We start from the raw sequence: 27,414 nt of genomic DNA, 5'->3' as shown, positions 1-27,414 counted from the left end.
AACCTATAGATATAAAACAACNTTTTTTTTTTTTTGATGTATTTAAACAGAAGTCACCAGGTAAGAGCCTGAATGGCGTTTTGGGCTCTGAGTTCCACTGGCATCTGTATTTTCTGTCTTCGAGTCGCGTTTCTTTGTGCTGTTATTTACTGGCGTTGGTATTTGTGATGGCCGAGCAGAACTGTTGTCAGCACTACTTTTCCTTGGGCTTGGATTGTAGTTGAAAGGAGTTACTCTTGCTGCAACAGCGCCGCTGGGGGAGCTATGTTTGCTGGAGCTGCTGGAACTGAACGGTGTACGCTCACTAACAGTACTTTCGTTATTTTCTGGTGCAGGAACAGGATTATTCTGCACAGGTTTTGCTTCAGTTCCTTTCTTGTCTGGACTGTCTATTTGAATAAATGAGTTCAGACGATTTTCTAAACCAATCGTACGAACAGGAACACTTCCATTCCCTGCATTTTGTTTTTCTTGACTCTCCTTAGAATCTTTACCATTCACACCCCCTTTCTCTGAAACACTGTCAATAACAGGGGGAGTATTTCCAGTTGGGGACCTTCCAGATCGAGGATTATTAATTGGGCAGTCTTCTATCCTCACCCACACATCCTCTGTCTTAGAGACAGCTGGTGCCATCTGATAAATTAGAGTTTTGGAATCAGAGCCGTTTGTTGCTCCTGAGGAAGAATGCTGAGGATCATTCATTATTTGAGGAATTTCATTTTCTTTTATTTTTCTCCAAGTACCTTTTGCTGATGCTTGACTTTCTTTACTTTGCTTGGGTCCAGAAGCAGAACTTCCATGTTGCTTTTCATCTTCACTTTTTGCCTTTTCACTGGACTCGGAAGAAGCTGACAGAATTGAGGAAGAACTTCCAGTTCTTCGCCAAGTGCTGACACGAGGAAGCGATGAGGAATGCTTACTATGCTCACGTTTCCACGTTCCTGATCTATTGATTGGCAATCTAGATGGACTCTCAGAATGAGAACGAGCTATATCATGACGTTTCACTGGTCTCCCATCATATTCCACAGAAGGGCTCAGATTAGGGGGTAATTTTCGCCAACCACTAGTCTGGGCAGCTGAATGAGTGGATAAAGACATATCAGGAAGAGATGGACTTAAAACTGGTGTCTGTATTTGGGACCTAGTGGGAGAATCTGGCCTGGAAGGAGACAGAGATTCAAATGAAGCAGACTCCTCTAATTTCCGTCTTAGTGTTGGACTCGGAGCTTCTTTAATAAAAGTTGACTGACGAACCAGAACTGGTCTCTCAGATCTGTCAGATTCACTTCCGCTGGATTTTGCGGATGACACTCTAGACAGTTCAGTCTTTTTGTTGGATCCACCACTACTGAGAATCTGGTTTAATCCTTTTGAAGCAGACTCACTCCTGGGAATGCCACTGTTACTCTTAGRTAAGGCAGTTTGCTTTGTAAGGTTTTGCTGGCTCATCTGCCTGCCCGGTGATGTATATGACATTCTTCCCGAACTTGAAGATTTCGTTGAAGCTGTACTAGGAGATGATGTCCTTGGCAACTGAGACAGTTTGTTAGGAGGACTTATACCATTTCTTCCYGGGGAAATTGAGTTTCGACCTGGAGACTGCAGAGGCCTGCTTAATGGCTGCTGTTGAGGTCTGGAAGGAGTGGAGTCTCTAGATCCTGATCTAGAAGGTCCTTTACTTGACCCACCCTGTTGAGAGGGTTGCCTAGTTATTGGAGCTGGCTCAGGTTTCACTGATGACTTGACTCCTCTTGGAGAACTAGTGCAGCTTTGGCCTTCACTGGGACTCTTGGAGCTTGTGTTTTTCAGTGGGGGCCCCTTCTTGGAAACAGGGCTAGTACTTGAGGAACTATTTCGAACTCCCGGAATATGAATCATTGTCCTACCACGTGAAATTGAAGGCATACTTGTTTGTTGTGGTTGCTTTAGCTGGCTTGAAACTTCTGAATTGGAGCGAGCTTTTCCTGTGATAATACTTTTATATACTTTTTTCCCTCCTTTGATTCCCTTATTTTCAGATTCTACTTTTTTAGATTCCAGTGTGCTCTTCTCCCCTGGCTTAAGAATTCTTGGACCTTTATTACTAGTAAAAGGTTTTTCTTCTTGGTCTGGGGTAAGATGAAATGGTGACCCTAGAGAAATACCAGATTTTAATGAAAGGATAGAATCAGAGTCTGATGAAGCTTGTCTAGACAGTGATGCAGCAGCTGCAGCTTGATGCAAGCTACTAACTATAGAATTTGCACCTTCTTGTATAGCTTTCCAATCAAAGTTCTCTGAATCAGGTGAAAAACCGTGTTCTGAATCCGGCCTCTGTATATCTCTCAAATCCAGYGTTAAATCTTCTGCCAGTATACCACCCATATTTCTGGAGTTATTTTTTTCACTTTCACTCTTTACTCTTGAAGGCTTTTTCTTTTTAGGCATAGCAGAACTAATGCATTCCTGCAAAAGATCATCTTCTGAGTCAATACTAAGGGAACTCAGGGAGCTGTTTCTAGAGAAACAGACAGGTGTATCTTCAACATGAAACGACTTAGGTGCGTAACCAGAAGTCTGAGGTCTGCTTGATTCTATCTGTGAATCAGGAGCCTCAGTTCGTTTTGCAGGTTCGCTTTCTTTGTTGTTATTGTTTTCTTGATCAATATCACTGAGGGAACTAAGAGATGAATTGCGAGAAAAACAAACAGGTGTGTTTTCAATAGCAAAATTCTGCATTTTCTCATCTGTAGCTGCTCCTCTGTCTGGAATATCTTTAGTTGACTGAGAGAAAGTTTTAGGCTGACTTCTGCCTGGTGGGTGTTTCTGACAGGCTTGCATCCTGTTACCTGGTTGCTGATTTGAAGACTGCTCAGTATTAGTACAGTCTTTGGTTTCTGTTTCCTTTGCTTCTTTTCCTTTTCTTAATTCTGCCTTTTCCCTTGAAAGGTCGACGTCATCATCATCAAAATCTAAAGAACTTAGGGAATCATTCCGTGAAAAACAGTAAGGAGTTCCCTCAATGGGTGTGTAATGATGAGGGGAATCAAATGCAAAGCTTCCTCTTACACGCTCTTCATTATTTGGAAGTTTTTCATTAAAATCTCTTGAATTATTTTTAAGATTTTTCTTTGCATCTCTGTTTTCTGAATAGCTTCTTTCGTTATTAATGTTGCTTTTAGGCTCTGTATTTTTTCTTATACGTGCTCTGTATTCATTATTTTGGGGAGTAGGCTTTACTGGTGATGTTGGCTTCTTTTTCTCACCTTCTGATTGGTTTTTGTTACTTAGAGATGAAGACGCTTGTTGAATTTGATCCATTATCTTCTTCACTCGGAAAGGTTTGTGACTTTTTCCTTTTGGCATAGCTGAGTTAATACACTCAGCCAGAATATCACCCTCTTCTGTTTTGTCATCATCCAGTCCTGGGGCAGTCACAGTTGAGCTTTTTGCTCTCTGAGAGTCATCTGTACTTCTGCCTTCTGTAGGAATGGTATCTCTCTTTTCAAATTCCCCCGAGTCTGTCCCAGTACCCACATTCTCTACATTGGCCAACTCATTTGGTGGCGATTCTATTGTGAGATCGCTCAGAGATGTAGCTGTTGAAAAATTTATTGGTGTACCCTCAACACAATATACCCGTGGCATATCATCTCCAGGTGTAAAACTCACGTGCTTTTGGGATTGCAGTCTGCTTTGTGAAGGCAAAAGTTTGTAAACTGGCAGTTGGCTTGGCTTCCTGGCTACAGGAGGAGGTATTTTTGAAGCAGATGCTTGAGAAGGCTTTTTGGCTTTGCGTGAAGACTTTGTTGGCATTGCAGAAATAATACATTCTTCCAGTATTTCAATATCGTCGTCATCAGAATCATCCAGAATGTCTTTTTCTGCTTCAGTAGGCTTCTCCGCTTTATTCTCTTGGTTATCCTTTGCATCATCTGGCTGTTCTGGTTCTGCTTCGTTTCCATGCTCATTTTCATGTACTGGAGGCATTATTCTTAACTCTACGTCTTTCTGTATAAATGGTTCATCAAGACTCAGGGCACTTAGGCTAGAAGAGCAAGAAAATCCATCYGGTGTACTTTCTGTGGCAAAATGTAATAACGTATCAGCATCTGGTAACACCTGTACTCTTTGAACAGCTGCATTCACAGCTGCCTGTCTAGGACCAGGTTCTCTCTTTTCTGCATTAGATGCTTTACCTTTAGCTGCTTCTCTCTTTACTTGAACTCCTTGAGCAGGGGGTGGAGTTTTACTTCTGCTTGGAGGCATTGTTTGTCCAGGGCTGTCTGGAAGATCACTGGGACTTATAATACCACTTACCATTCCACTGCAAGGCTCACTTTGAACTGAACTAGCAATTGAACGGCTTTCAAAACTATCCAGGGAACTTACAGAAGTACATCTGCTGAACATTAGTGGAGTCTCCTGCACATAATGTTCTGGTGGACTTTTAGGGGTCTGCGCACCACTCTTTGAGGGAGATTTGGCACCTGAAGAGAATTCAACAGCTTTATGTCTAGAGGAATCAGAAGGAGATAAACTAGAAGTCTGAAGTCTGCTGGATTTTGTTCTAATGTGTTGTGATGTTGATGCGACTTCACTTACTGCACCTTCTGTAGACAAAGTCCCATTGTTCTCTTTTAGTTCTGCTATCTGTAGTGTGTTATTAGCATCCGTCACACGGGCGGATTGATCACGCCCCATTTCATCTTCAGCTGATGACAAAGATGACAAAGAGCTACATCTTGAAAAACATATCGGAGTATCTTCCACACAGTAAGTTTGTATAGTTTCCTGATTAATAGAGGGAGTTTTGCAGGAGGCAGTCTTTGGAGCATGACCGCCTCTGCTCTGTGCAGAACTTGGGTGAAGCTGATTCTGTCTCTTTGAACTAGCTGAAGAGGCTGATGTGTTCCCACTACTTGAGGAAATATGGTCAGTTTTAGTGCTTTGCACTGATGAGCTCTTTGAAAAAGTAAAAGATGGCTTCTGAGAAGATGGAGGAACTTCTGTTGAATATTTTARACTATAATCAATAGGCTGATCTACATGATGTTCCTCTTCATTGTACTTTATGCTATAATTGGTTGGTCTGTCTTCTTCCTCTTCATGTTGYTCCTCCTCAGAATAGCGCTCACTGTAGTTTGTTGGCTTATCRTCATCATAATCATCAACCTGGCACAAGGACTGGCTCACCTTCTGATTCATTCCAAGAGCGGAGCCTACTCTGTTCTGATCTGAACCATTGGATCCTCTTGATCTAAAAGAAGAAACACACTCYTGTTGTCCAAAAGGCGACTGATATTTCATGTGTTTATCATCTCCGCTTTCAGTATATACGGGGTAAGTTGCATTTTGGCTCCTTGACTGCCTTTGTTCGTTTTGCTTTATTTCATCATCTATGATGTGCTTAGGCCTTGCCCATCTTTCATTCTGAGAGGGACTCTGCCTTCCAGAATTTAACTGTTCATCCGAGTATTTAAGACTATAATTAATAGGTGTGTCCAGCTCTCCATCATTGTCATCCATATGATTTGCACTATGTATCTTATGTGCCAARTCAGCTGGGTATTGACCATAACTACAAAATTTACTTTCATCATCTTCAGAGTATGATTCAATGGAAGGTTTCATTTGGCCTCTTTTACCATAGCCGTCACTGCTGCTGACACTATTTAAGCTRTCATTTGAAGCTCTCTTGTATTCCATTTTTGCATAAGGCACAGGACATGTCCTGCTGGAATTTTCAGATTTAGGAAAGTATGTATTTGAGTGAGTATGGGCAGTGGCTGTCCTTCTTGGGGCATTTCTGTCTTCTGACAAACAGTGCATTTCAGAAGTGGAACCAGAACTTCTGTCTTCTTGTGGAATATGCATGCTTGTTACTTCTTCCATAACTTTGGCAATCTGAGCTGCAGCAGTAGAAATCTGCATTCCTATTCTCTTAGAGGAGTTCCCAGTATTCTCTGTAGCTGGGTGATAGCTGTTTAAACCCACTGCACGATCCCTGTCAAGACTTCTGTCTTTTTCAGATCGAGAACTTTCTGTATTTCCTCTATTGGAGGAAGAAGAGCCAGGCAATACTGTAGTATTTAAATATGGTGAAAGTACAGTCACATTACTAGTATTAAAACTCTCTGATCTGCAAATCCCATCATCGTGCCGACTGGAGTCCAAGACATACTCACTGTATATATTTTGCTTATGTCTCTGCTTATTACGGTGAGAAGTTTTGGGGCTTAAATTATCAATGTTGTCAAAAGTCTCTGATAAATGTTGAGCATCTAATTCTGCTTCCAGTGCCTTTTGTTTTCTAACATGAAGAGATGGTAARCTTGATCCTGGAGACATAATATTGGCATCTTTGTATTTTGCTGGCCTATTTGCCATCAGGTTTCTTAGMGCTGCAGCACTGCCCATTGCTATCATTTTGTGTTTTGAGTGAATGAGATTTTTGAGCATGCTTACTGCTCCCATGTCCCACAGTGCCTCCTGATCCTTTGCGTTTCGTGCAGAAAGATTCCAGAGGGTCCCACATGCATTACTGACTATTGTCAAACTGTGTGACTTCAGGTGCTGTAGCAAGGTTTGTAAACAGCTGTTCTCTCTCAAGATTTGCCTGGTGTTGAGCAATTGAAAACAAGAATTAGTAAGTGGCACTTCAACAAGTGAAGCGACAAAACAACCGAAAAACTTACTATGCTATAAGCAAGTTTAGTCCTTAGTAAAGATAGAATATGCTTTCTCCTCAGCAAATATACCTTATTTTCCTCAATTTTAATCTGAATGTAATTAATTTTTACGGAAATGAATAATTTGCTCCCACATAATGCTCTCCATATGAAACAATTTTCCATTCCAGGTRGTTTCTTGTGGCTAGTGTAACTGATGAATTTCTCTCTCCAGGAAAACCTTTTAGCACAATTCATCAGTTAACAAGTAGCAAATACTCTAATTGTTTTATATAGTCTGGTTATCTAAATGGAATACCTGCCTTATCAAATCTATTTAAAAAGTTAATCCTTAATTACTATACTTAGTACAAGYATTCATATTGGAACTYRGTCAAACAAAATGTCTGGTAAATAYACTTTTGGTATCACTACAGATTTTCAGAAAACAAGAAAGTATATTTACCTGTGGTCCTCATTGGTAGCAATTAAGCTAGAAACATTTCTTAATATTCCTCCTCCACTTTCAATGATGGCTAAAGTATTTGTTTGGCTCCTGTATGTCAGTGTGCCAACTAGAAATGCAAGAGCACCATCAACAGCACATATATCAGCTTTGTTCTCAGTGCAGTGTGCTGACAAATTCCATAAGGCACTCAAAACACTTTTTAAGGTGGATTCCTAGGAAAATAAAGTGACAGAATAAGGGAATTTTCAACTATTGATCATAAGCCCTCAGCAATATRAAAATCAGCTTCAATTAGATTTTAACAAACTTGGTTTTGTAGCTCCCATGGATGCAAGGATACYTTTGAAAATGTGAACCAAGATTAAACAAAAGCAGTAATTCCTGCTGAGCCTGTAAACAGCCTGAAAATGCAGCCTGGAGAAACAAACTGCTTCACTGATTCTATCTCAGACTTGCAAACAACAAAATTYRTTGACCATGGAATWYRGCTTCTTTCTAGTTATCTACAGAAYGTTTTSTTTGGCATAAAATCTCTACACATTGTATACTGATGCCCAATATTTGCTTTCTGTTTTCCTGCATATGCCACTCTCTCTCTAGTTTTCCCTCACGAATACAAACTAAGTGGGTTTCAGTTTCTGCTTTCTGTGCTGATAAACTAGAGGCAGGCRGCACTGCACACAGAACTACTTTTGTTTGCTTTTCTCTCCTTTCCTCAACTATGAATTTGTTATTGCTTGCCAGAAAGTTTGAACCACAATACTTGTCAATTGCTGTAACAGTAAAAAGGGTCTGTAGACTAGCAGGCAAGGGACTCTGGGCCAGAATATAATCCTATCTGGTTACCAAGTATACTCCTACAGAATGGTGGAAGTGGAAGCTTATTTACTCACCAAATCAGAAGATGGTTTTATTAAATGGCAARTTATAAAAAAAAATTATTGGAATGTGCCAGTAGAACAGCACAGCTCATGAAACTGAACAGTGAAAGCTATCAACAAAAAAAATATATAAATATAATAAATCAATAAAAAATATAAATAAAATTCCARAAATGATAGGGATTTTCAGATGTCATTGCTATGCTGTGATCAGCTGCAGCCCAATTAACTCAAAGCAAACCTCCTCTTCAAAGGAAATTGCCTAAAACTTACCTAAATATCTCAAATATTTGACCAATTGCTTATGTCAAAAAGGATAATAATATCTGTATTTTGTGTAAAATCAATACAATCTCTTCAAAACTTGTAACTGTTTACATATGATACCTTCTTAACTTCTAAAGCACATTCCATCAATGCTTTAACACTTCCAACTTCACGTAGAGTCTTTTTACTGTTTACATCTGCTCGCCAGGACAAGTTCCTCAACACACTTGCAATGACCTGGCAAAACAAGAAATAAAAATAAYGCATTTCAATATAGCTATTTCTGTAATAGGTTATCAGCAAATCCTCCTGKATTTCTGGAACACTATGGAATCCATTAACAATGGTAATGTTCAGCTACCGAACTTTTGCTGAAAGTTGTTTTTCATTCTATTCCTAGATAGACTGCCCCAACATTTCAGTATTAAGTTTGATCAAAAGGTACTGGCTTTTGTGTGTGTGTACGTAAAACAGAGATTTGAAAGCAGGTTCCCTGCTTTCCACGCTGGCTGAAAAAATGGATCAAACATTCAGATTTGCGCTCTGTTCTGAGGTCTGTTGTAGATGTTTTATGTAATCTCCGGAGAGAGATTTATACTATCTTTTTCTCAACCTTTCCAGTTGCAAACAGGACAATGGTACTTACCTGTCTCTCAGAGGTAGGGTATGATTACTTTTAAAGCTCTTTGAAGTCATTTAAAAATACACTGTGATAATCAGAATAGATATCCATAGAAGATGGGYAGCAATTCAGCCTAAGTTCTGGTTCTCAGCAGCAACTAGACTGAGGTGCTCCAAAGTAAAATGAAGCTGGCACTAGAATGGACAGTCCTTAATATTTAACTCCATTCATTTATGGACAAGTGTAAGCATGTATATCCTTCATAAAACATATTTGATAGTATACTTTTATCTGTGGCTTTTCTAGTCGTAGAAGTGCATAAGCTTTTTAAAATTACTGAACTACTGGTCTTGAAATTCAATGCTTMATTTAAATTTGTTGGTTTTCATTACATTGATAATTTCCTTGGTATTACAATTAAAAGAAGTCATGGGCACAATTTAACTGTGTTATATCATTCCTTATGTTGTTTTATGTCTCATGTCCTCATTTGTTTATGGTCAAAACAGTGTCTCTTGCAATACTTGTAACAGTCTTTCAATACTTAMAATATTCTTTCAATATAAATACCTTTCAGTACTTAAAATCAGTAATTTCACCCACCAAATCTTTTCTGCATTTTTTTTGACCAGTATGTGATCATAATTAAAAAAAAAATCCATCTATTCCGCATTATTCTTTGCTTTTTAAACCCTTGCTGCACTGAGCAGATGTTTTTGTTGACTTGTCACCACAGCAGTTTCAGGCTCTTGTTTTAATTGAACTGCAAGCATTCATAAAAGTAGTAATGCATATGAACAGTTGAAATTATTCCTTCCAATATGCAGTACTTTCTATTTAAATACTGAATCTCACATGCTGCTAATTTTAAGATGTTTTACACACCTCTGAATTTCCTCAATTTCCCTTAATCTTGATAAATCCACGTAATTGTACTATGCTGAGCTCCTGCAGCTTACTTTCTTTTCAAGACTACATATCTATAATATCTGTCCTAACAACAAATCAGAGACTTGCTTTGTAGTTTTAACTAGTTTCTCAATTGTATTTAGTTAGCTGCTCCTCTAATGGGGAAAAGTCTGAGAGATAAAGCCAACTATATTTAAAAACGGTCCTTTTACATATCTCCTGGTGATTCACTCAAACTGGAAGAGTTTTCTCTTCCAAAAGACGTTCCAATTTCTTTACAATATCTATTTTCCAAAGTGAACTATAATTTCATATTTAATAATTTTAAACAATCTCCATACTACCGAAGAACAGGTTGTGCTCTAAACTCTCAGGGTCCCCTAAACACTTCACAAGATTTTTTAAAAAAGATTGCTTATTTACTGGATATTTTTCTTCACATGGCATGAGYCATTGGCACTGCTGGCACAATGTTCTTCTGGGAGGTGCTGGTGCAGAGAGCTGGTATGTATGTACTAACAGAACAACTCCATCAAGTGTAATGTAGCTTGTCCTCTAAAATAGAGCACTCTCTACTATTATTCTTCTATTATTTATCTGCTGCTAGAGTGGAAGGAACCTCGGATGCCACAATACTGCGTTAACCATCAGTGTAATCCCAGTCTGTTAGCACTATCAGGTGTAAACTAAATGAGAGAATCACAGATTGYTCAAACTCATCTTGAAAACTGGACTTCCACTAACAGATCATTCAKAAAAATTAGTTGTAAAGCCCATAAGCAGCATGTACTTTGGTGAAAGAAACAGAATTTGACCTACAGAGTTAAGCATTCTTACAGTAACAAGATTGTACTTGGTAATTTACAAAACAAAGAAACTTCGCGTTAAAGATAATATAACTTAATGCTGACAAGACAACAAAACAACAACGCTTCAGGAAAAAAGAGAAGRGTCAGAGCATACTAGAGACTCCATGAAAGAGTGTATGAATTCAAACATAAAAATAACTTGCAGAGAGGCAAAATAAGTAGAATGAAAATAAACATTAGGAAAGGAGAGAAAAGATACAATAATTCAATATAACACAATGAAAAGGAAGAGATGCAAGATGATGGAAATGTCTAAGATAAGGGAATATCTCATCTTAAAAGGATGTTACCTGTTGCAAGTCTTCGCTTTCAGATTTTAATTGGGCTACAAGAGCTCTCATGCAGCCCTTCATAGAACATAACGTAGCCTGTTAGGAATCAGGAGAAAAAAAAAGGAGAATTAAAATAGCAGATTAGGCAGCTTGATTGTGCATAATGCTTTTATATTTTAAGCTAATCATTTCTGAAATTTAACATAGCTGAGTTTTTAAAATAAGCTGCCAACAACAGATATTTGGTCTACAACTTTTAAAAAGTTGAACATAATTGTCAGGTTCTATTCCGGAAAATAYGTGCATGCTAAAGGTGTGTTAAATTTTGTATTTTTGACAAGACTAAGGCCAAACTTGAAACACTACTGGTTTACAAGCCATCTTTACTATGTCCTAGATAATACACTGGATACTCATCTGTAAGCTGGTAATGCATTGTTACTGGCTGCCTACRAGTCTCACAATCTTATCTTTTCTTTCAAATAAACTTTGTGAATCTTTTATCARATAGTAGTATGAACATTTAAAGCTYAGACAAATACATCAACATTCCTGGCACTTGAAGAACAAATTGCCTTTTTAAATAACTGAAAAACTGTAAGGCTTACATTAGAAATTGTTTGTGACAAAGTACAACTGAATTAAATTAATTTTTCAGAAGGAAAACTGATACTCATCAGCTGTACAACACATTTATATCACTGAGTAGCTTTGTTCATGCTACAAACCCAGAAGCTTCAGCCTTGCAGCAATTACTAATCAGATGATTTTAAGAGCCACTATTTTGTGAAGACTTCATTTGTAGCAGGGATTTATGCTTTACCGTATTTAAACTTAGAACARAAAGTGAGAAATATGAAATACAATTTTATTTCCATTCACTCTTGAAATGTCTTCTGTTAGAGTAGAAAGATAAAAGTCTTGCTTGAATGAACTTATTTTAAGATCCGTATCTTGGAAAACTCTGAGACAAGAAATTATTAAAAAATTTTTATCATTTGAAAGCAAGGTCCGTGTTAGAAATCAGGGCATCTATTTTCTCCTCCAGTTATTTGAAGTAGTGCCCATTATAAGCCAGACATTTTCCAAACATTTAAGAAAGAGCATTCTTCCATACTGAAGAGAATTGCAAAAATTCATYAGACAATAATAGTATCATTCAGTAACAACTCTAAAAAATTTGACTCAACTAACAGTTTTAGTTCCTAATTCTCAGAAAGAAAACAATCATTATCCATAATCATTATTCCAAAATCATCAGGTGCTATACATTATGGAAATACCTAGTATATTKTTCATACAGAAATAAAATCAATAGATAAAATCCTGAGTTTCAGTGAGAAATTAAAAGTAGCTTCATTTAGTATGAAAGCTGATAGTATACTTTTGTGATATAACATTCAATTTGTGGCATTCTCCATTAGTAACAGGATGGAATGGCACAATTCTTTGGGAATTTCTGTTGTGAATCCAAATGCAAGTAATATCCTATCCCGGAGATTTTCATCACACACAATTCAGAACAACAATTCAAGCACAGCTGTGAACTGAAATTATCATATGCCTGAAATTCCACTCTTACCTTGTTTGCCACGTCTCCAAAAGTCAAGTTTGTCAGAGCCATTCCAGCATACCTTCTTAATGTAACACTATAGTGGTCATTTGTAAGTCCATACATTTCACAATCTACTTGCAATAGTTCTGCAATGGCCTGCAAACCTCCTTTAGAAAGAAAAAAATACAAATAATTAAAAAAAAAAATCAAGCCTAATCTGAGACTACAGTACACACACTCCAGAGAAAATTACATTCATATGTATAGAAACAATCTCAAATATGTAAAACCCAAAAGGCTTGGAAGGATAAACAATAATTTCTTAAACATACTGTTAAATACTGACTCTGGATCTTGAGTCCTATGCTTAAGTACATACAGAAAGGCCTGGCAGCACGATGCTGAGATGATGGGAGAAAGGTGGGAAGAGGAGCATTTTTGAAAAGGTAAGAAGCACAACTATCTTTTAATTTCACCCAGTAAAAAATCACATTTGGTAGATGAACTCATACCAATTACATAAGACTATTCAGAAAATCTGAATTTAAAATTAAAATTAAATAAATTATTAATTTAGTAATTATTACTGATTTTATTTTCAAAATACACAGAATATTTTCACTGATAATAAAAAGTGGCACAGAACTGACAGMGGATGGACTACAAAGTTCAGCCTGTTACACAGGAACCTGTCGATATGCTTAACTCATGACACAACCCTCCCAAAAAGGAGTCTCCATTTTAAGTCCAATACATCTAAAATCACAAATGTTTCCACAAAAATAATACTCCTCCAAAATTCACAGTTCATGCTAGGAAAAAGAGTAACTTGCTTAATAACCTTCCCAGTGGGAAATTGTCTAGCTATAAGTTCATTTAAAGCTCATCAGTCGCTGACAGAAGAACTCCTGATACAAATGAACTGATGATTGTTTAAATGAATGGTAAAAAAGTTTCATATTCGGTGAAGGTTACAAGAAAGGAATGTCAGCACTCCCAGCAAGCCTTTCAAATGAAGCTAGAGAAAAACATTTGCTCTTACCAAGCTCATTCATTGCATGCCTGTGTTCTTCATCAAATGAAAGTTTCATCAAAACACATACTGCAGGACAGATCTGATGATCAACTGGAGCTGGCACTGATAAGGAAATAGGTAACAATTAATATTTCCTAGGTGTACTGTTTTGCCTAGATCATAAGCTTTCCAGAAGGAATCTTATCTTAAGATACATAAATTACTATTTTTTTCATGGCTTGAATTACTGTGAGGATGAAAGAATAGACAGCTAATTAGGAACACTCATAATAAACATGTATACACAAAGGCCCATGATTACATCTCTGTACTAGAAATAAGTACATTTGATGCTGAAAAGACTTTTCATGAAAAAGAACTTAGAGACAATTCTGAATGCATATATTTGTAAGAAATATGACTTCAAGGAAAAAAAAGATTAATTAATTTGGAAAAATAATAAACTTAGTGACAAATTGATAAATTTAAAATTTYTGGAGGCATTAAATAGTATAACACCTAAGGTGAAGCTGTTTCCTTGGGTCTCCTCTTCAAGTCCTTATGAATAGTTAATTAAATCCTTTGTTTCATAACTGAGAACTTTTGAAGTTCATAATTTCGTAACTAGACTGTCTAAAGCACAAATTGTATTGGTACCACTTATCAGCCTCAGTTCTGCAAAACGATTCTTGCACTAAACTCCAACACCTATGACGGAGCCCACTGATTTCAGCAGTATTACTGACATAGAGGTACACAGCATGTATTTAAAAAATGGCAACYCTAAACCTCCATTAGTTCAGAAAAAGCAGTTAGCTAATCCTGAAGAGGTTTGTTTATTTATTTTAAACTGCTGTTCTCTGAGAAAATTCAATTCATTTAAATGGTCACTTCTCCAGTAGCTTAATACCAAAATTTCTTATGTACAACATTTTAAATAATAGTTTACATTATACTGAACAGACTAGAATGAGACTAAGTTTTTCCCTCTCCTAAGGTATATAAGGCTCCTGAGTGAAGAGCCATTTGGGATTATTTATTTATTTAGATACATTTCATTACACATTAAAACGTAAAATAGCACTGAGCATAAAATTTAATATTAGTTTGTAGATTATAAATATAAAACCCTAAAATTGTTTCTGGAAACCACATCAAAGCCAATGATTTAAAGACCAAATTTATAAATGAGATGTCATATCTGTAATAGACACTATTTTCTAATCTACCTCAACTTAAAATATATACATATATATTTAAAAGAAACCTAACGTATATTCAACAAGAAATCAGATTGAACTGTTTTGTTTTTTGAATTCACTGTTTTCAAATTCTCTCTTAAACATTCATATACAGTTCCTGGAACTTACTTGGGTTTTTGTCTTGGTCCATGCCTTGTTCGTGCGCCTCCTGCCATTCCCAGCAGGTTTCACAGTAAGCACGGATTTGCTCCAAAAGGTGGAGCACGCGGATTTCCCGTCTGCCTCGCTTGTCATCAGGCTGGGAATGAATGATGTTATGCAGGGCGGCACTGGCTCTGGCACGGGCCTCTTTACTACCACGAGAGTTTCCTAACAAGACAGAGTCTTTATCGTTGCCATGTAAAAGCTGGATGAGGAGGGGAAGACATCCAGACTGACGCATGGCGATGCAGCTGTCTTGGGAGCTAGACATCGCTAGCAAAGTTCGCGACATGTCATCCTTATCGTGAGTACCAAGCATTGACAACAGTGAATACACCATTTCCACCTGCAGGTCAAACGATTTTAAAAACCACAGTTACATTTGAAAATACACGTTAAATCAGATTAAAATGAAGTTCTGAATGGTGTAACTGAACAAAAAAGAAAATGTATTTATATAATGGTGCCCCTTAGAAATAATTAAATAAGTACTGTCAGGTCTTCACCATTTACAAYGTTAATAAATCTCACTTAGTGGTTAAATGGCTAGAATAACTGGGTGGTAAGTATATGTAAGTACAGCAATCTACAAGACTAATCATGAAGACTTCTAACTTTCCGTTGTACAAAGAGCTAAAGAAATATACTGATGAAAGTGCTTTAGTTTGGAGGTGCTAGAATGTATTTAAAACAAATTTTATYTCAAAAAGAATGCTCTGTATGAATCACACTTTCAGTTAAAGATGCTCTTCAGTGAAAAAATAAAATTATTTGATATATGGAATTAATACAGTTATCCTAGACAAAGAATAAGTTTGATTACATTACCTTTCATTTTTACAGGGAACTAAAAATTATCTTACACACAAAAGATTTCTTTTAAAAACATTTCAATTAACCAATCATTTTTTGTTAGCATAAACAACTTGGATATGGGCCAGATTATTTACAGCTAACACAAAATTGACTAGGTCAGTTAAGCTTTCTTCAAGTTTACGTGGATAAAAGGGGAACAAAATGCTTGTTTAATATAAAAGCACTAAGCATTTGTCAAACTAAATCAAGCCACTAGAAAACCAGCATTACACATTAAACTCAGAACCACCAAATTTCAATTCAAAAATAGCAATTTTTGAGGTGTTCCCTTGGTTGTCATATAATACAGTGGTCAACGCACTCTGAAGTTTGTCTTTACCATTCCATTTTCTTCAATAACTTTAAACTGAGAAATTTATTTGGTTCTTTTAACGAACTTTTAATAGAAACAATATGACTTACAGGATAACATCAGATACTATCTAGATACCCAAAGCTCCTCAAGCTAACAAAAACATTAATGTTCCAACACATAGCACAGCTTATTGAAACTATCAAAGGGAAMTGACAGGTAGCAGTGGGTGTGTTTCTTTAGAATACATCAATTCAGCAAGAAATGAGACTTGTGGACTGTTGGACAAAGTTTCCTAATAATAACTACATTTTTTGCATTGGTTACCAGATCAATGAATGATTTGATTTTGTTTCTTCCGAGACAATTGTTATGTCTCTGAAGGCTAGTTATACAAAAATTGGATGGCAGCGAGTCTGTTAAAATGTATTTTTCTAAACATTGTAGAATTGCTGAAAGAATGCAAATCTTAAAATCTACTGAAATACTCTTGGAACCAATTTTATGACAGTCTAGCATCTCAGTTTGGAGATCCTGACGTCCTAGTCTGGAAAAATCCAATAGTGTATTAAGACAATCCACTTGGATTCTTGAAAGAGAGGGAATTTAATCTGCTTTATGCATGCCTCTTGACAGACATTTTAAGCAGCAGCTGTAATCCACAGTAATTTAAATTTGTAAGGTAAATTTTTCTCAGAGAATAAAGCTGTAGAAGCCATCAAAATCTGGCCTCCAGACTTCTGGCACATATAGTACAAGAAAAAMCGTATTTTATGTAGATTTAAAGATATAGGTGTGTTTGTGTGTGTATTCTTTATATACACCACACACAGCCATCTCCTTCTGCATCTGTAAAGGTAATTCCTCTAATTAAAATTTCTACTGCTTTCCCTTCTTCTCATGCATTAATTTCAAACTTTTCTTACCCTACAGCACACTAAATTGAACCTATTTATTTGCTTCTTTCCCTACATGGTCCCTTTCCCTGCATTCAGGGCTCCCCTCCCTTGCCTGAACATTTTGGGAATTCTACATTTGGTAATGGAAAGTTGCAAACAGACACTCCAGCTAATGTTACCTCCATTTGGTGTATGCATACAGTGCAGGGCAGAAATTACAACATTATAACACCATTTTAWGGCCAAATGTAACTTAATACTTTGTCAAGCTAGTATGCCTTGCTTCCTTGGAGACCGGGCTCAGCACCACAGCGGTGATACATTTGGCTGCTGACACCAGAGGTGGTATAAACTCCAGCGGTTCAGGAACTCAGCTGTGTTACAGATTTGCCTTTTTCCTCTCTTTTCATGCTGCTCGTGTGTTTAGAGCAAACTCCCTATTGTGTATCAAGCTTCAYCTCTAACTTTTCAGTAACTTTGGAATACACTGCAAATATGTAAAAGACTGCTTCAAAAGACAAAAAGTGTATTTAATTTCCACCGACAACAGGGAAAGTGCAGCTAAGGAGATTTAGGTTAGACATTAAAAAATTTAATGGTGGAGTGAAAAATTGACGGAGACTGGTTATCATTAGTTTTTACTAATAGGTTAGAGAGCTGTCATGCGCTGTCAAGAACACTTTTGACAGAATTAATGCTTTACTGGGGACGAGAGATGTATTAGAAGTCCCTTCACTTTTCCTATTTTCTAGCAACATTCAATTGATTTTTTTTTTTGTTACAATGACCAATTTGTATTTTTTCTCTATTATTTGATGTCATATATTCTGAATTATTATAGAGAGAATGAACAGGTACTTATTACCATGAAAGGCTTACTTTTTTTTTTTTGTTTTGTTTTGTTTTAATTATTTCTTAGCAATGGCATCCGTTTTGAGGATTCAGATTTTGGAAATTTATTCCAAGGAATACTCTTAAAAGGGCTAGTTTTCATCGTGGATAATACATCAACATCACAGGTAATACTTCGCTCTTGCAATCAAATTTTCCTTATTGTAATAATTCTGTTAATCAGCAACAAAAGACAAAAAAGGATTTCTGTGCACATATTTTAAGAGCTGAAAAAATATTTAATTTTTTAATTCCATAAACATAATATGTGTGGACAGCGCATTCAGCTAGTGTTAGTACTACTGGCAAAAACAATGAGGTTATTGTATTAGTAGAAATGTAACATTAGCGACCTGTGGTTTGTAATCTTCGGTTACCTTGGTACCCAGATGACTTGTCAGTCTGCGAGGAACAGAGTAGCTGTTACTAGAGCTCATAACACTGGCTGTCTCATGGTCCATTCGAGCAGCAGAACCCTACAAATTTAAACAACAATTCAGTGCAAGTCTAACTAGAACACCAACTATTGCCTGATTCAGTTTCAGCACTGAATAATAGAATCATATTCCTAATAACAAACTGATAGCATGTATTTTGGTTAAGATAGGTTTTCCCCACCATCCCGCAACACAATCTAGATGTTATGATTAAACTGTTTTTATTATGCATTCTCCCTAAATTCAGTATCAGAAGAGTTATATTTTTCAGTGAGAGTCTTTTCTAATTACTATTTTCACCAAGAAAAAGAAGAATACTTGGCAAAAAACTCAATTATATTTTTTTCACAGAGAGAAAAAAGCAGCTTCTAATTTTACTTCTTGTCAAGAAGTAACCCTATGTGAATTTCTCCGTATCAAAGGCAAACTGCAAGTTTTATTTTAAATGAAAAGCTATATAGTAATGCTGACACTATTTGCTGTAATTTCTCCAGAAACTAGTGGATATAGCATGCTCCTACCTACCTACTATACCCAAGGCCCAGCTATAAGCATTTTTGCTTTTTTAAACCATTCTGTGTACTTACATTTTACCTTATTTTTTCCTTCATATTTTATCCTCTCACTCTCTTTTTAGCTCTYATTTATTTATTTATTTATTTAAAGTTCCTTCTTTTGCTCTATCTCCCATCTGCGAAGTTTCCCTTACTGTATTCCCAGCCTCGCAAGGAGGCTCCATTCAGTTTGGGGCACTTAAAAATACGTTCGAATAGCGAGCGCTGCAAGGGAATATTGTTGGGCGCCGGGGGAGCGCGCACCTCGTCTCGCAGCTGAGCCGAGTGCCTTACGGCGCTGAAGTCYGCCCCGCTGCCCCGAGCCCGCTCGCTGCTTGGCGTGACTTCTCCCCCGTACCAGCTCTGACAGGGAGAAGACAATTTCCAAGAGCTCTTGGGACTTCTATGTACATCTAGGTGAGTATGTTACCCTCAGCGATCAAGATCAGTGCTAACATAATAAATGTTTATGTGGAAGCGTATGTTTGTCCTCTCAACATAACAGCCCTCCCCCCAAAAAATAAACTCCAAAAATTGAAAGATTACGTCATATTCTAACCATTATATAAACATCACTAACTGCGAAGGGATCACAAAAGCAAACTCCCACAAAAATCGTAAATATTACCGGATTATATCAGTGGCATTTAAAGAGTCATGGACAAAATAATGTAAACTACTTTAAAGAGACAAGTCTTTACTGATTTGTAATTTGCTGGTCCTAAATGTGAGTCAGTTGTGAAATTAAAAGCGATTAGTAGCTTACTGACAATAGAACCAGGGCAAAATTTTCAAAGGGAGTGCCTACATATCTAATTTAGAAAACCTGAGCACGTAAATTGAAATCAGTGATAAAAACTGTAAATACTCAGTCACTTTTAGTATCAAAACATTGCTTTACTGAGGTAGTCCCCAATCCTTTGCTGATCCAGCTAAAAAACTAATCATGAAGTACTAGCTTAATTTACAAAACAACCCTATCAGGACCACTGAGTATGACTTTTTTTTCAATAAAAATACACATCAAATTGAAAAAAAAAGCTATATAAGACACTAAGAAATAACTTCTATGATTTTTTTTGGTGTACCAGAAACAAAAATGAGCATTTTTTCTCACAGTATTTGCTATTCATGCATTTCAATGTTCTAAATTTGAASTTGAAAGAGCGTATAAATAAAGTGGAAACAGTTTCTAGTAGAGTTTGTCTAGACAGAAAAAAATCTAGTTATGCTGGAATATGCACTGACATCATTATACTAATTTCACTCTCCATGTGAGCCCAAAATACTTCATGCATATTCCAGAATAAGTATTAGCATGGAATGCTAAATAGATATAACTAGAATGCTTTAAACTYGCACGTTATTTTATTCTAATATATATTTCCTACGTAAACAAGCCCTTACTTTCCTGGGTGAGGCTAGGAAAAATTGAAAAATGTAAAGCCTAGAATGAAAACTACATTGGCCTTTCTAAATTATTTTTCTTTAATAACCTGTAGTGCTATGAATATGGGAAAGAAACACGAGATTTTTACACTAACTGATCATATTATCTCGTCCTCAAACAACATTCAGAGGATTACAGGTTCCATATATGTATGTGCCAAAATTCAGTACGTTCATTTTATCCAAGTAGGTRTAAGTCAGTATGTTCCTTTTGTCCAAGTAGGTAAAAAAGCCTCAAGTTCGGAGCACTAGCTATTACAGTCCAGCACAGTATACATAGAAATAGCATACTTCTCCAATTGTTTTCCCCAAAACTATATCAGCTTGGATCCACGTAACTATTTCCTTTAGCATCATCATTTGGCCTTACTACTTGGAGGATGCCAGGAAGCCTGAAYGAAATGTAATTATCTTTCTTACTGGCTCCTAAATACTGTTCCGAAAGAACTACTATCAGAGATGTGTAACCGTTCATCTCAGAAACTGAAAAATAACAAAGAGATGTAACATGGACTCTTCTTGTGTAGATCCTTCTCTTTCCACACCTTCTCCTAGCATACTTCATTTCTTCTCCTTTAATACTTCCCTATATTTCACTGTTAAGATGACAGAGAAAAGGACATGACTGAATCCTGAAAATCCTTATCTTCAATTGGCAAATTTCAATTAACATTGTTCATAAGGCTATAAAACCAATTAGATGCAAATTAYTCAGTTAAAACTTTCTACGCTCCACTTAATACTAAACACTCAAAAAAAATTATCAAAATACATTGAGCTGGTTTATCAGAAATAAATGCTATGCCCAATCCATTAAGCCTACTCTCTCTGGACTTGCACTAAAAGTGAATAATCCCCAGATGTCTCCTAGAACACAGATTCAGAGCCCTGGATCTATCAACCTCTAGGAGAAAATAAAATGGATGGGTTTTTTTGKTTTTTTGTTTTTAATGATGCAAAGTTCAAAATTGTTTAAATTCTAAACATAAAACTGCAAATGAATGAATCAATCCTCCACTTGCATAAGACTTGCACAAGACATACGACAATCCCTTCTATGTAAAGTATCTGCTGTCCAAAATAACTCCTGATTCATACAATGAAGAYGGAAAATACAGCCACAATACATCAATTATTTAAATGCATTATGCTTTCAACCCCAAGGCAGTGCTGAACTATTTTTTTCCTAAACAATAAAGCTGTCATAAGAATTAGAGTGAGAGCCTCAAGCGATTGCTCAGATATAACAGAGGGAACTTAATTCCAAATGGTGATCAAATATATTTCAAAAGCAAAATTATGGACCGTGCTTTATGTTTAATCAAACAAAACATTCAAGCCAAACCGCAATTTATATCCTTTCTAATAATCTTCCCACATGAGATACTTTCAGAAGGATTTAAATAATTCTGCTTCCCTACAGTAGCAGAAGTATTTTACATATGAATTCAACTATCAAATTTATAGTGCAAAGTTTTAAGAACCCAAATTACTAATGTGACTATCTCAGCTACAGTTGGGAGATTATGAAAGAAATGAACATTACTGCATGGTAAATAAATTGAAGTATTTTTTAGCCCCCAAAAAGAAGTCTCAAACTTGGATAAATATTAATTTTAAGGAATAGTAAAGAAGAATTTAATGCATCCTTCTGAAGTACCCTGCTGTAATGTATGACATTAATAAAGGAACAGCAATGAAAGATTATTTAAAAACAATTTTGTTACCCTTCAGCAGACTTCCAGGAGATTATTTCATTGATACTACTGTTTCAAATACTATATAAAATAGTATTACAGAAATGCTAATGCTAAACTTACTATTTGGTTGTTTTCTTTTTTAAATCACTGATATTTTAGTGATAACATCTAAAGTGAAATTTTGAAAAAATTCCCATAATTAAATTACACTCCTAATATTACAGTTCACTTAGAATAAAATATATTTTCTGCAGTTATTCTTGTTGTCTGCTTTTTAGTATTAGGCTCATTGCTCATTTAAACAAAAGAAAACTGCTCCCTGCGTTATGGAATGTTTACAATTCATCTTATTAAAACATTTCTTTCTAATAAATATAAGAAATTTCTCACTTCCAGAAAGATGAATAAAAACATCAATCTTTTTTAAATATGAGTAGGTATTAGAGCACCATAAGGTATATACCAARATGTAAGAGTTGCACATTTCAAGCATGTAATTATACTTAATTATATATATCAATAAACAAAATAATTGATTTACCTGACCAGTACCAGTAGTCGCCATGCTGATTTCTGCTGCTCCTTGACCTTCATTCTGCCTCTCTGTATCATGTGAGCCTGTATCATGCTTGCTTTGAGGCGCTCTCTGTTAATACAAGAGTTTATGAAATTACATACAGAAATGAAGTGCCCATTACCACTCAAAGCTCTCTAAACTCTAAATGCATCCATGCTGTATCTTCACAAAGCCATTAAACAGTACTTTGTATTTCATAACCCTTAGCCCCAATAATTAACAGCTGGGACTGAGCGTCTTAGAAAAATTGCAAGATGAAAGTGAAGCACGTCCTCGGAGGATTATAGCCCTGCAAGACAAAGGATTTGCAGGGAGACACAGCAACACCCTTCTCCACCAGCTGTGCTCACATCGCTATCAGAAATGCAACAGAATTGGAGCAAACAACTGTCTCCTCTGCAATGTCACATGATCTATGCATTTACTGGAGACTAAGGTTAGCACGGTTAAATTAAGCCTCATGTTCAAACGCAAACACTTTCCGGGTGAGCAGAAGGATATTCACGCAGTAAGAACCCTTCTATATTTTAAAGGCAAACAGTGCAGGAGAAACCACTTTGCCACAAATAAAATTTAAACAATCTGCTATTTATCAACCTAATCATATTTTCAAAATGAATGCAAATGATAAAGCAACCTGGTACAGTCACGTTACAGTTCCTGAAGGAGATCCAATTTTCTGTGCAACYACATGAAAACAAAACTGTTGTCAGATCAAAGACTCCACAAAAATGGAGTTAATTCCCTGACTTCGTAAGCAAAACTCCCCCCCCCCGTCTTCTCTGTCCCTCTCTTCCCATTCACATCAGTTTTGTGTTTGCTACATGCTGTTTACAAAAGAAGTGGMTTCCCCAAATACACCAGTGCCACAAATAATCAACGTTAACACCCAAATTCATTTAGAACTACAAAGCAGTTCTTAACAGGTACTCTCAGGCTTAAATGCACGTGTGTGCTCACAACATGTACAAACACGTACACGCTTTACTGCCACAGGAGTCATCWGCAGGGCTTGAACGTGAAACCTTCACGTTCACAGCAAAGATTTTTATGCTTTAGCTACTGGAATCGTTTGAAGTGAGAAATGCAAGCTGTTCTCTTGGTGCAGACCAACCCAAAGGAGTTAACAGTAACACACAGCCAGCAGGTCACAGGTATTTATGGAAGCTGATTGTTTCATACACACACACATGTGTGTACGATTAAAAACATTTTAATATATGTATAACTTATTTTTTGTTGTAAATAAATACTYATGTCTGATAGACTGTGGGTTAGTGGTTATAAAGACAGTATGACCACAACAGGGATGCCTCCTCTTTGCATCATCTTTTAACACTGAAGGTAGGACCTGTGGATGGAAAGGTGTAAGCTACCAACCACAGCAGCTAAAGAACCAGAGCATGTGAACTAACCAGAGCAACTGCCATTACGCCTACACGTGGTCCAGCAGCTAGAGATCAGCACGCAGGCCACTCTGCCAAACAGGACCACATACTTTGGGCCATGATTTTGGAAGAACTGTGGAGTGAAGTGAAGTCTGTTATTTCAGCAGCTGGTTTCTCATATACCCTGTCTGAGGTAGCCTTATAGGAGTTCTYGTTAAATTGTCCATGAAATGAATGAATAACAAAATCTCGCTTTTGCAATACACGATGACTGTGAAGTGCACCAGAAATATTAACTCTGGTTTCTGAAAAGCCTCSACTTGATCTTATAGTCTCTGAGCAATGTATGCAGTTTATACTTTAGTTTACTTTTCTGCCAAGAAAGATSTTGTTGTTGTTGTTCCTGAATTTGCCCCTTGAAGGCTCCAGGCTAGATGCAGGCAGGGAATCTGCAAGGGCTTGGTAAAACTGAAATACTGCAAGTCTTAATACTATTTCCCTTTCTTTCTCCTTTCTGAAGGAACCTGCTCTGTGTTGTTCATTTCAACGACAGGAGTGTTCACTCTCAGGAGGCACTAGTTGGGTTTAGAGGCCTCTGCCATTTCTGAATTCTGGCACCACACTACTAAAGGAACTTTAAGTTTTGACRTTACTGAGTTCCCTTTGTAGCAAAATGGTGAAAGACTGCAAGTTCTTATTACAGGAAGATAGAGAGGCTCCCTCTATCTTCTCACTATACTCTAAATGCTTCTAAAGTGAACAGTAGCTACTACTTGTCAATTATTATTTTCTCTGCATTTATTAGTAGAAAAAGACAAATATCTGGGTAATTTGAGACGTTTGCAAGAATAGTAGGCCTTGATCCTTGTTGCTAAGATAATCTATTACACATAATTTTACTGAGTGCTTTGAAAAAATGAGTCGCTAAAGTAGTCCTTTGTGTATTTATTAGGAATAATGACTTCTCTAGGCATAAGACACTATTCTTTCACAGTACTCATCTATCACTTTAATTTCTGCATATTAAAAACAAATACATATACATTATTATTTTCTAGATACCAAAAAAAGGTTTATCTTACCATAACTGCATAGCAGATCCAAAACCAAAATACATATAAGTACATGTAAGAATGTAAAACCAAGAACAATGCAACTAAGGAAGCAAAGAAACCATAAGATTGAAAATATTTTATTACAATTTAATCATAAAGGGGAAAAAAATCTAGTGAGTTAAATCCTTAATGAAACTCCTAGCCATCACAATGCATTATAAAAATAGTTTAGAGATTGCTGAGCATAACCTCTGCACCAAATAAAATCTTCATCTTTTATTTACAGCACCAGTTTAATGGAACACTTMGTGTATTTCAAATTACAGATATTAAGAAAGAAGGGGCTGTACCACTATAACAAATTAAAAACACTATACAAAATACTTGCAAAGAATATTTTTGTCTGTTTTTTTACTTCTAAAAACAATTTCAGATTTGTACCTGAGAGCCAACATTCAATTTTTTAAGGGTCTAACTCTAAAGTGGATTACAAACCTGAAAATCTCACAAAATACATAATAGAAGCCTCAAGAAATTGGAAGGTAACATCACTTGCAGGCAAATTACCTCAATTTTCCAATTTACAGGCATTAGTAACTTTGCCAAACACCAAAAATGTGCTGAAAGGCAAGCAAAAATTTTATCTGCTGCTTTATCTCTCAAACTTTTATTTTTTGGGGGGGGGGTGGGTGGGTATAGTATTATATTCAGTCATATACTGCAACATACATTGCCTTTACATTCTCTAACAACTGGCATCACTACAGGGAACAAGGAAAACAGTAGACAAGCTATGGAATTTATTACTGCTGTTATTAATTCTTTATAGACATAAAGAGCACATTCAAGTTCRGTATCACTATATCAGGCACAGTATAAGAATATAGTAAATGCCTCAGGTTTATATTTTTCAGTTATACAGACTTTCAAATTTGACTGCTCCTATGTTTTTTCTTGCCACCAGGCAATCTCCGTGCAGAAGAGAAAGCACATGTGACAGAGCAGTCAATTATTTAAGGCTGCTCAGACTTAAGTTCATACATCTTGCACAGTATCACACATATTTAATTAATTCCGAATATTAGTAAAATTCTTCTGTTTAAATAAAGAGTATGACATCTTGTATTAGCTCTCTGCCAATAAACTGACCTCTACCTAAGACAAGGTACTTCCTCATCAACTTTTTCTTCCTGTTTCAGCACTACTCTACAACTTTTGGGTGCTTGCATACAGGTCCCAACCAGGCTGCCCTTCAAACCATATCCCCGGCCCTTTTCTGAAACCTGCCAACGGACGAGTCTCACAACGTGTAATATTTACTCTTCGCTGCCAAAGACGCTGCTTGCCGAACTGCACCCACACCGCCGGCTYGAGGGAGCGGACAGGAACGAGGGGGTGTTTGTTGCACACCCAACCGCCGCTCCGGGGAGGCTGTCAGGCGGCCGACAGCTGCCAGGTATCGTGGTAGCGTACTGCTTTCACCCTGCCGATGCCCCCAGAAGTTCCCAGTGTCATTTTAGTCAGCTGTGACCTCCTTCTACATTGAAGCACTTTGTTAGGAGGTAAAACAGCATAATACAACACCTATACCTACTACTAGACAACAACCATAGCAACTACTATGGGTCAGAGTTGATTTCCTTTTCCTTAACTGTGACCCCAGTGATTTCAAGCCCAACTTCTCCTCAAAACTTACAGTAAATAAATATGAATCAGATCACTAAACTGTGTATTCTTTCTTCAGAAASATTTTGATAGCTTTCATAAAACATTTTTTGAAAATATCTTCAAATTATTTTTAAAATGATACTAACTATATCTGTCCAGTAGCAAGCTAGACATTTTATGCAGAGAAAACCTGTATATCAGAATGGTAAATTTTGTGCTTCCCCCTCTCATTACTGAACAGTGGTATCAATTTTGATAGCAATTGAGAAAATAGAAGAAGTGAAAATGAAATGCATCCCCATCCTGAAATAAAAAGGAATGATGGGCACCCCTCTCACATGATAAGAGTACCATCAATTTTAGAAAAAATTATGAACATCATGCAAACAAAACTCTCGTAAAAATACATGAAAATAAAATTATGCTGTAGTAGTATGATTCAATGAAAGCCTATGGCAGAACATGGATAACAACTTTACTTTCCTGGGCTATAGTTCTGAGCRCCTCAAAGACTTACAAGAGTATCCTCTCTTTCTTATCACTGTCTTGTTCTCCTTTTGCTCTACACCCTAAAGTTAGCAAAGTCCTACATACTATGTAGTAAAGCTTAAGTGTAATTAAGTACACCATATTTACACAAACAGAAGCCACACTGCTTTATACTTCTGATTTTTCAGTACTAACTTTTATTATTTTTAACATTTTTTGCT

The 27,414-nt window shown here is 36.6% G+C and overlaps 1 protein-coding gene across 2 annotated transcripts in view; it reads right to left on the bottom strand.

The window, feature by feature from the left end:
* Positions 1 to 22: 22 nt before the first annotated feature.
* APC (APC regulator of Wnt signaling pathway) overlaps positions 23 to 27,414 on the bottom strand; it is an 81,727-nt gene continuing 54,335 nt past the window's right edge. The window contains exons 8-16 of one of the 2 annotated variants that reach the window (XM_085305359.1): positions 22,558 to 22,662; positions 18,230 to 18,352; positions 14,886 to 15,264; positions 13,543 to 13,638; positions 12,528 to 12,667; positions 10,964 to 11,041; positions 8,394 to 8,510; positions 7,123 to 7,337; positions 23 to 6,604 (exon numbers count right to left, since the gene is read on the bottom strand). In XM_085305359.1, coding sequence (XP_085161485.1) covers positions 43 to 6,604; positions 7,123 to 7,337; positions 8,394 to 8,510; positions 10,964 to 11,041; positions 12,528 to 12,667; positions 13,543 to 13,638; positions 14,886 to 15,264; positions 18,230 to 18,352; positions 22,558 to 22,662 — 7,815 coding nt within the window. In that variant the 3' untranslated portion in view covers positions 23 to 42. The remainder of the gene's footprint in view (positions 6,605 to 7,122; positions 7,338 to 8,393; positions 8,511 to 10,963; positions 11,042 to 12,527; positions 12,668 to 13,542; positions 13,639 to 14,885; positions 15,265 to 18,229; positions 18,353 to 22,557; positions 22,663 to 27,414) is intronic. The other variant, XM_085305360.1, reaches the window with a different exon arrangement.

Source organism: Rhea americana, unplaced genomic scaffold (genome assembly GCF_003343005.1).
Source record: "Rhea americana isolate MKP2758 unplaced genomic scaffold, rheAme1 scaffold_22, whole genome shotgun sequence".
NCBI classification, from domain to species: domain Eukaryota; kingdom Metazoa; phylum Chordata; class Aves; order Rheiformes; family Rheidae; genus Rhea; species Rhea americana.
This window is presented reverse-complemented; position numbering and strand designations above follow the sequence as displayed.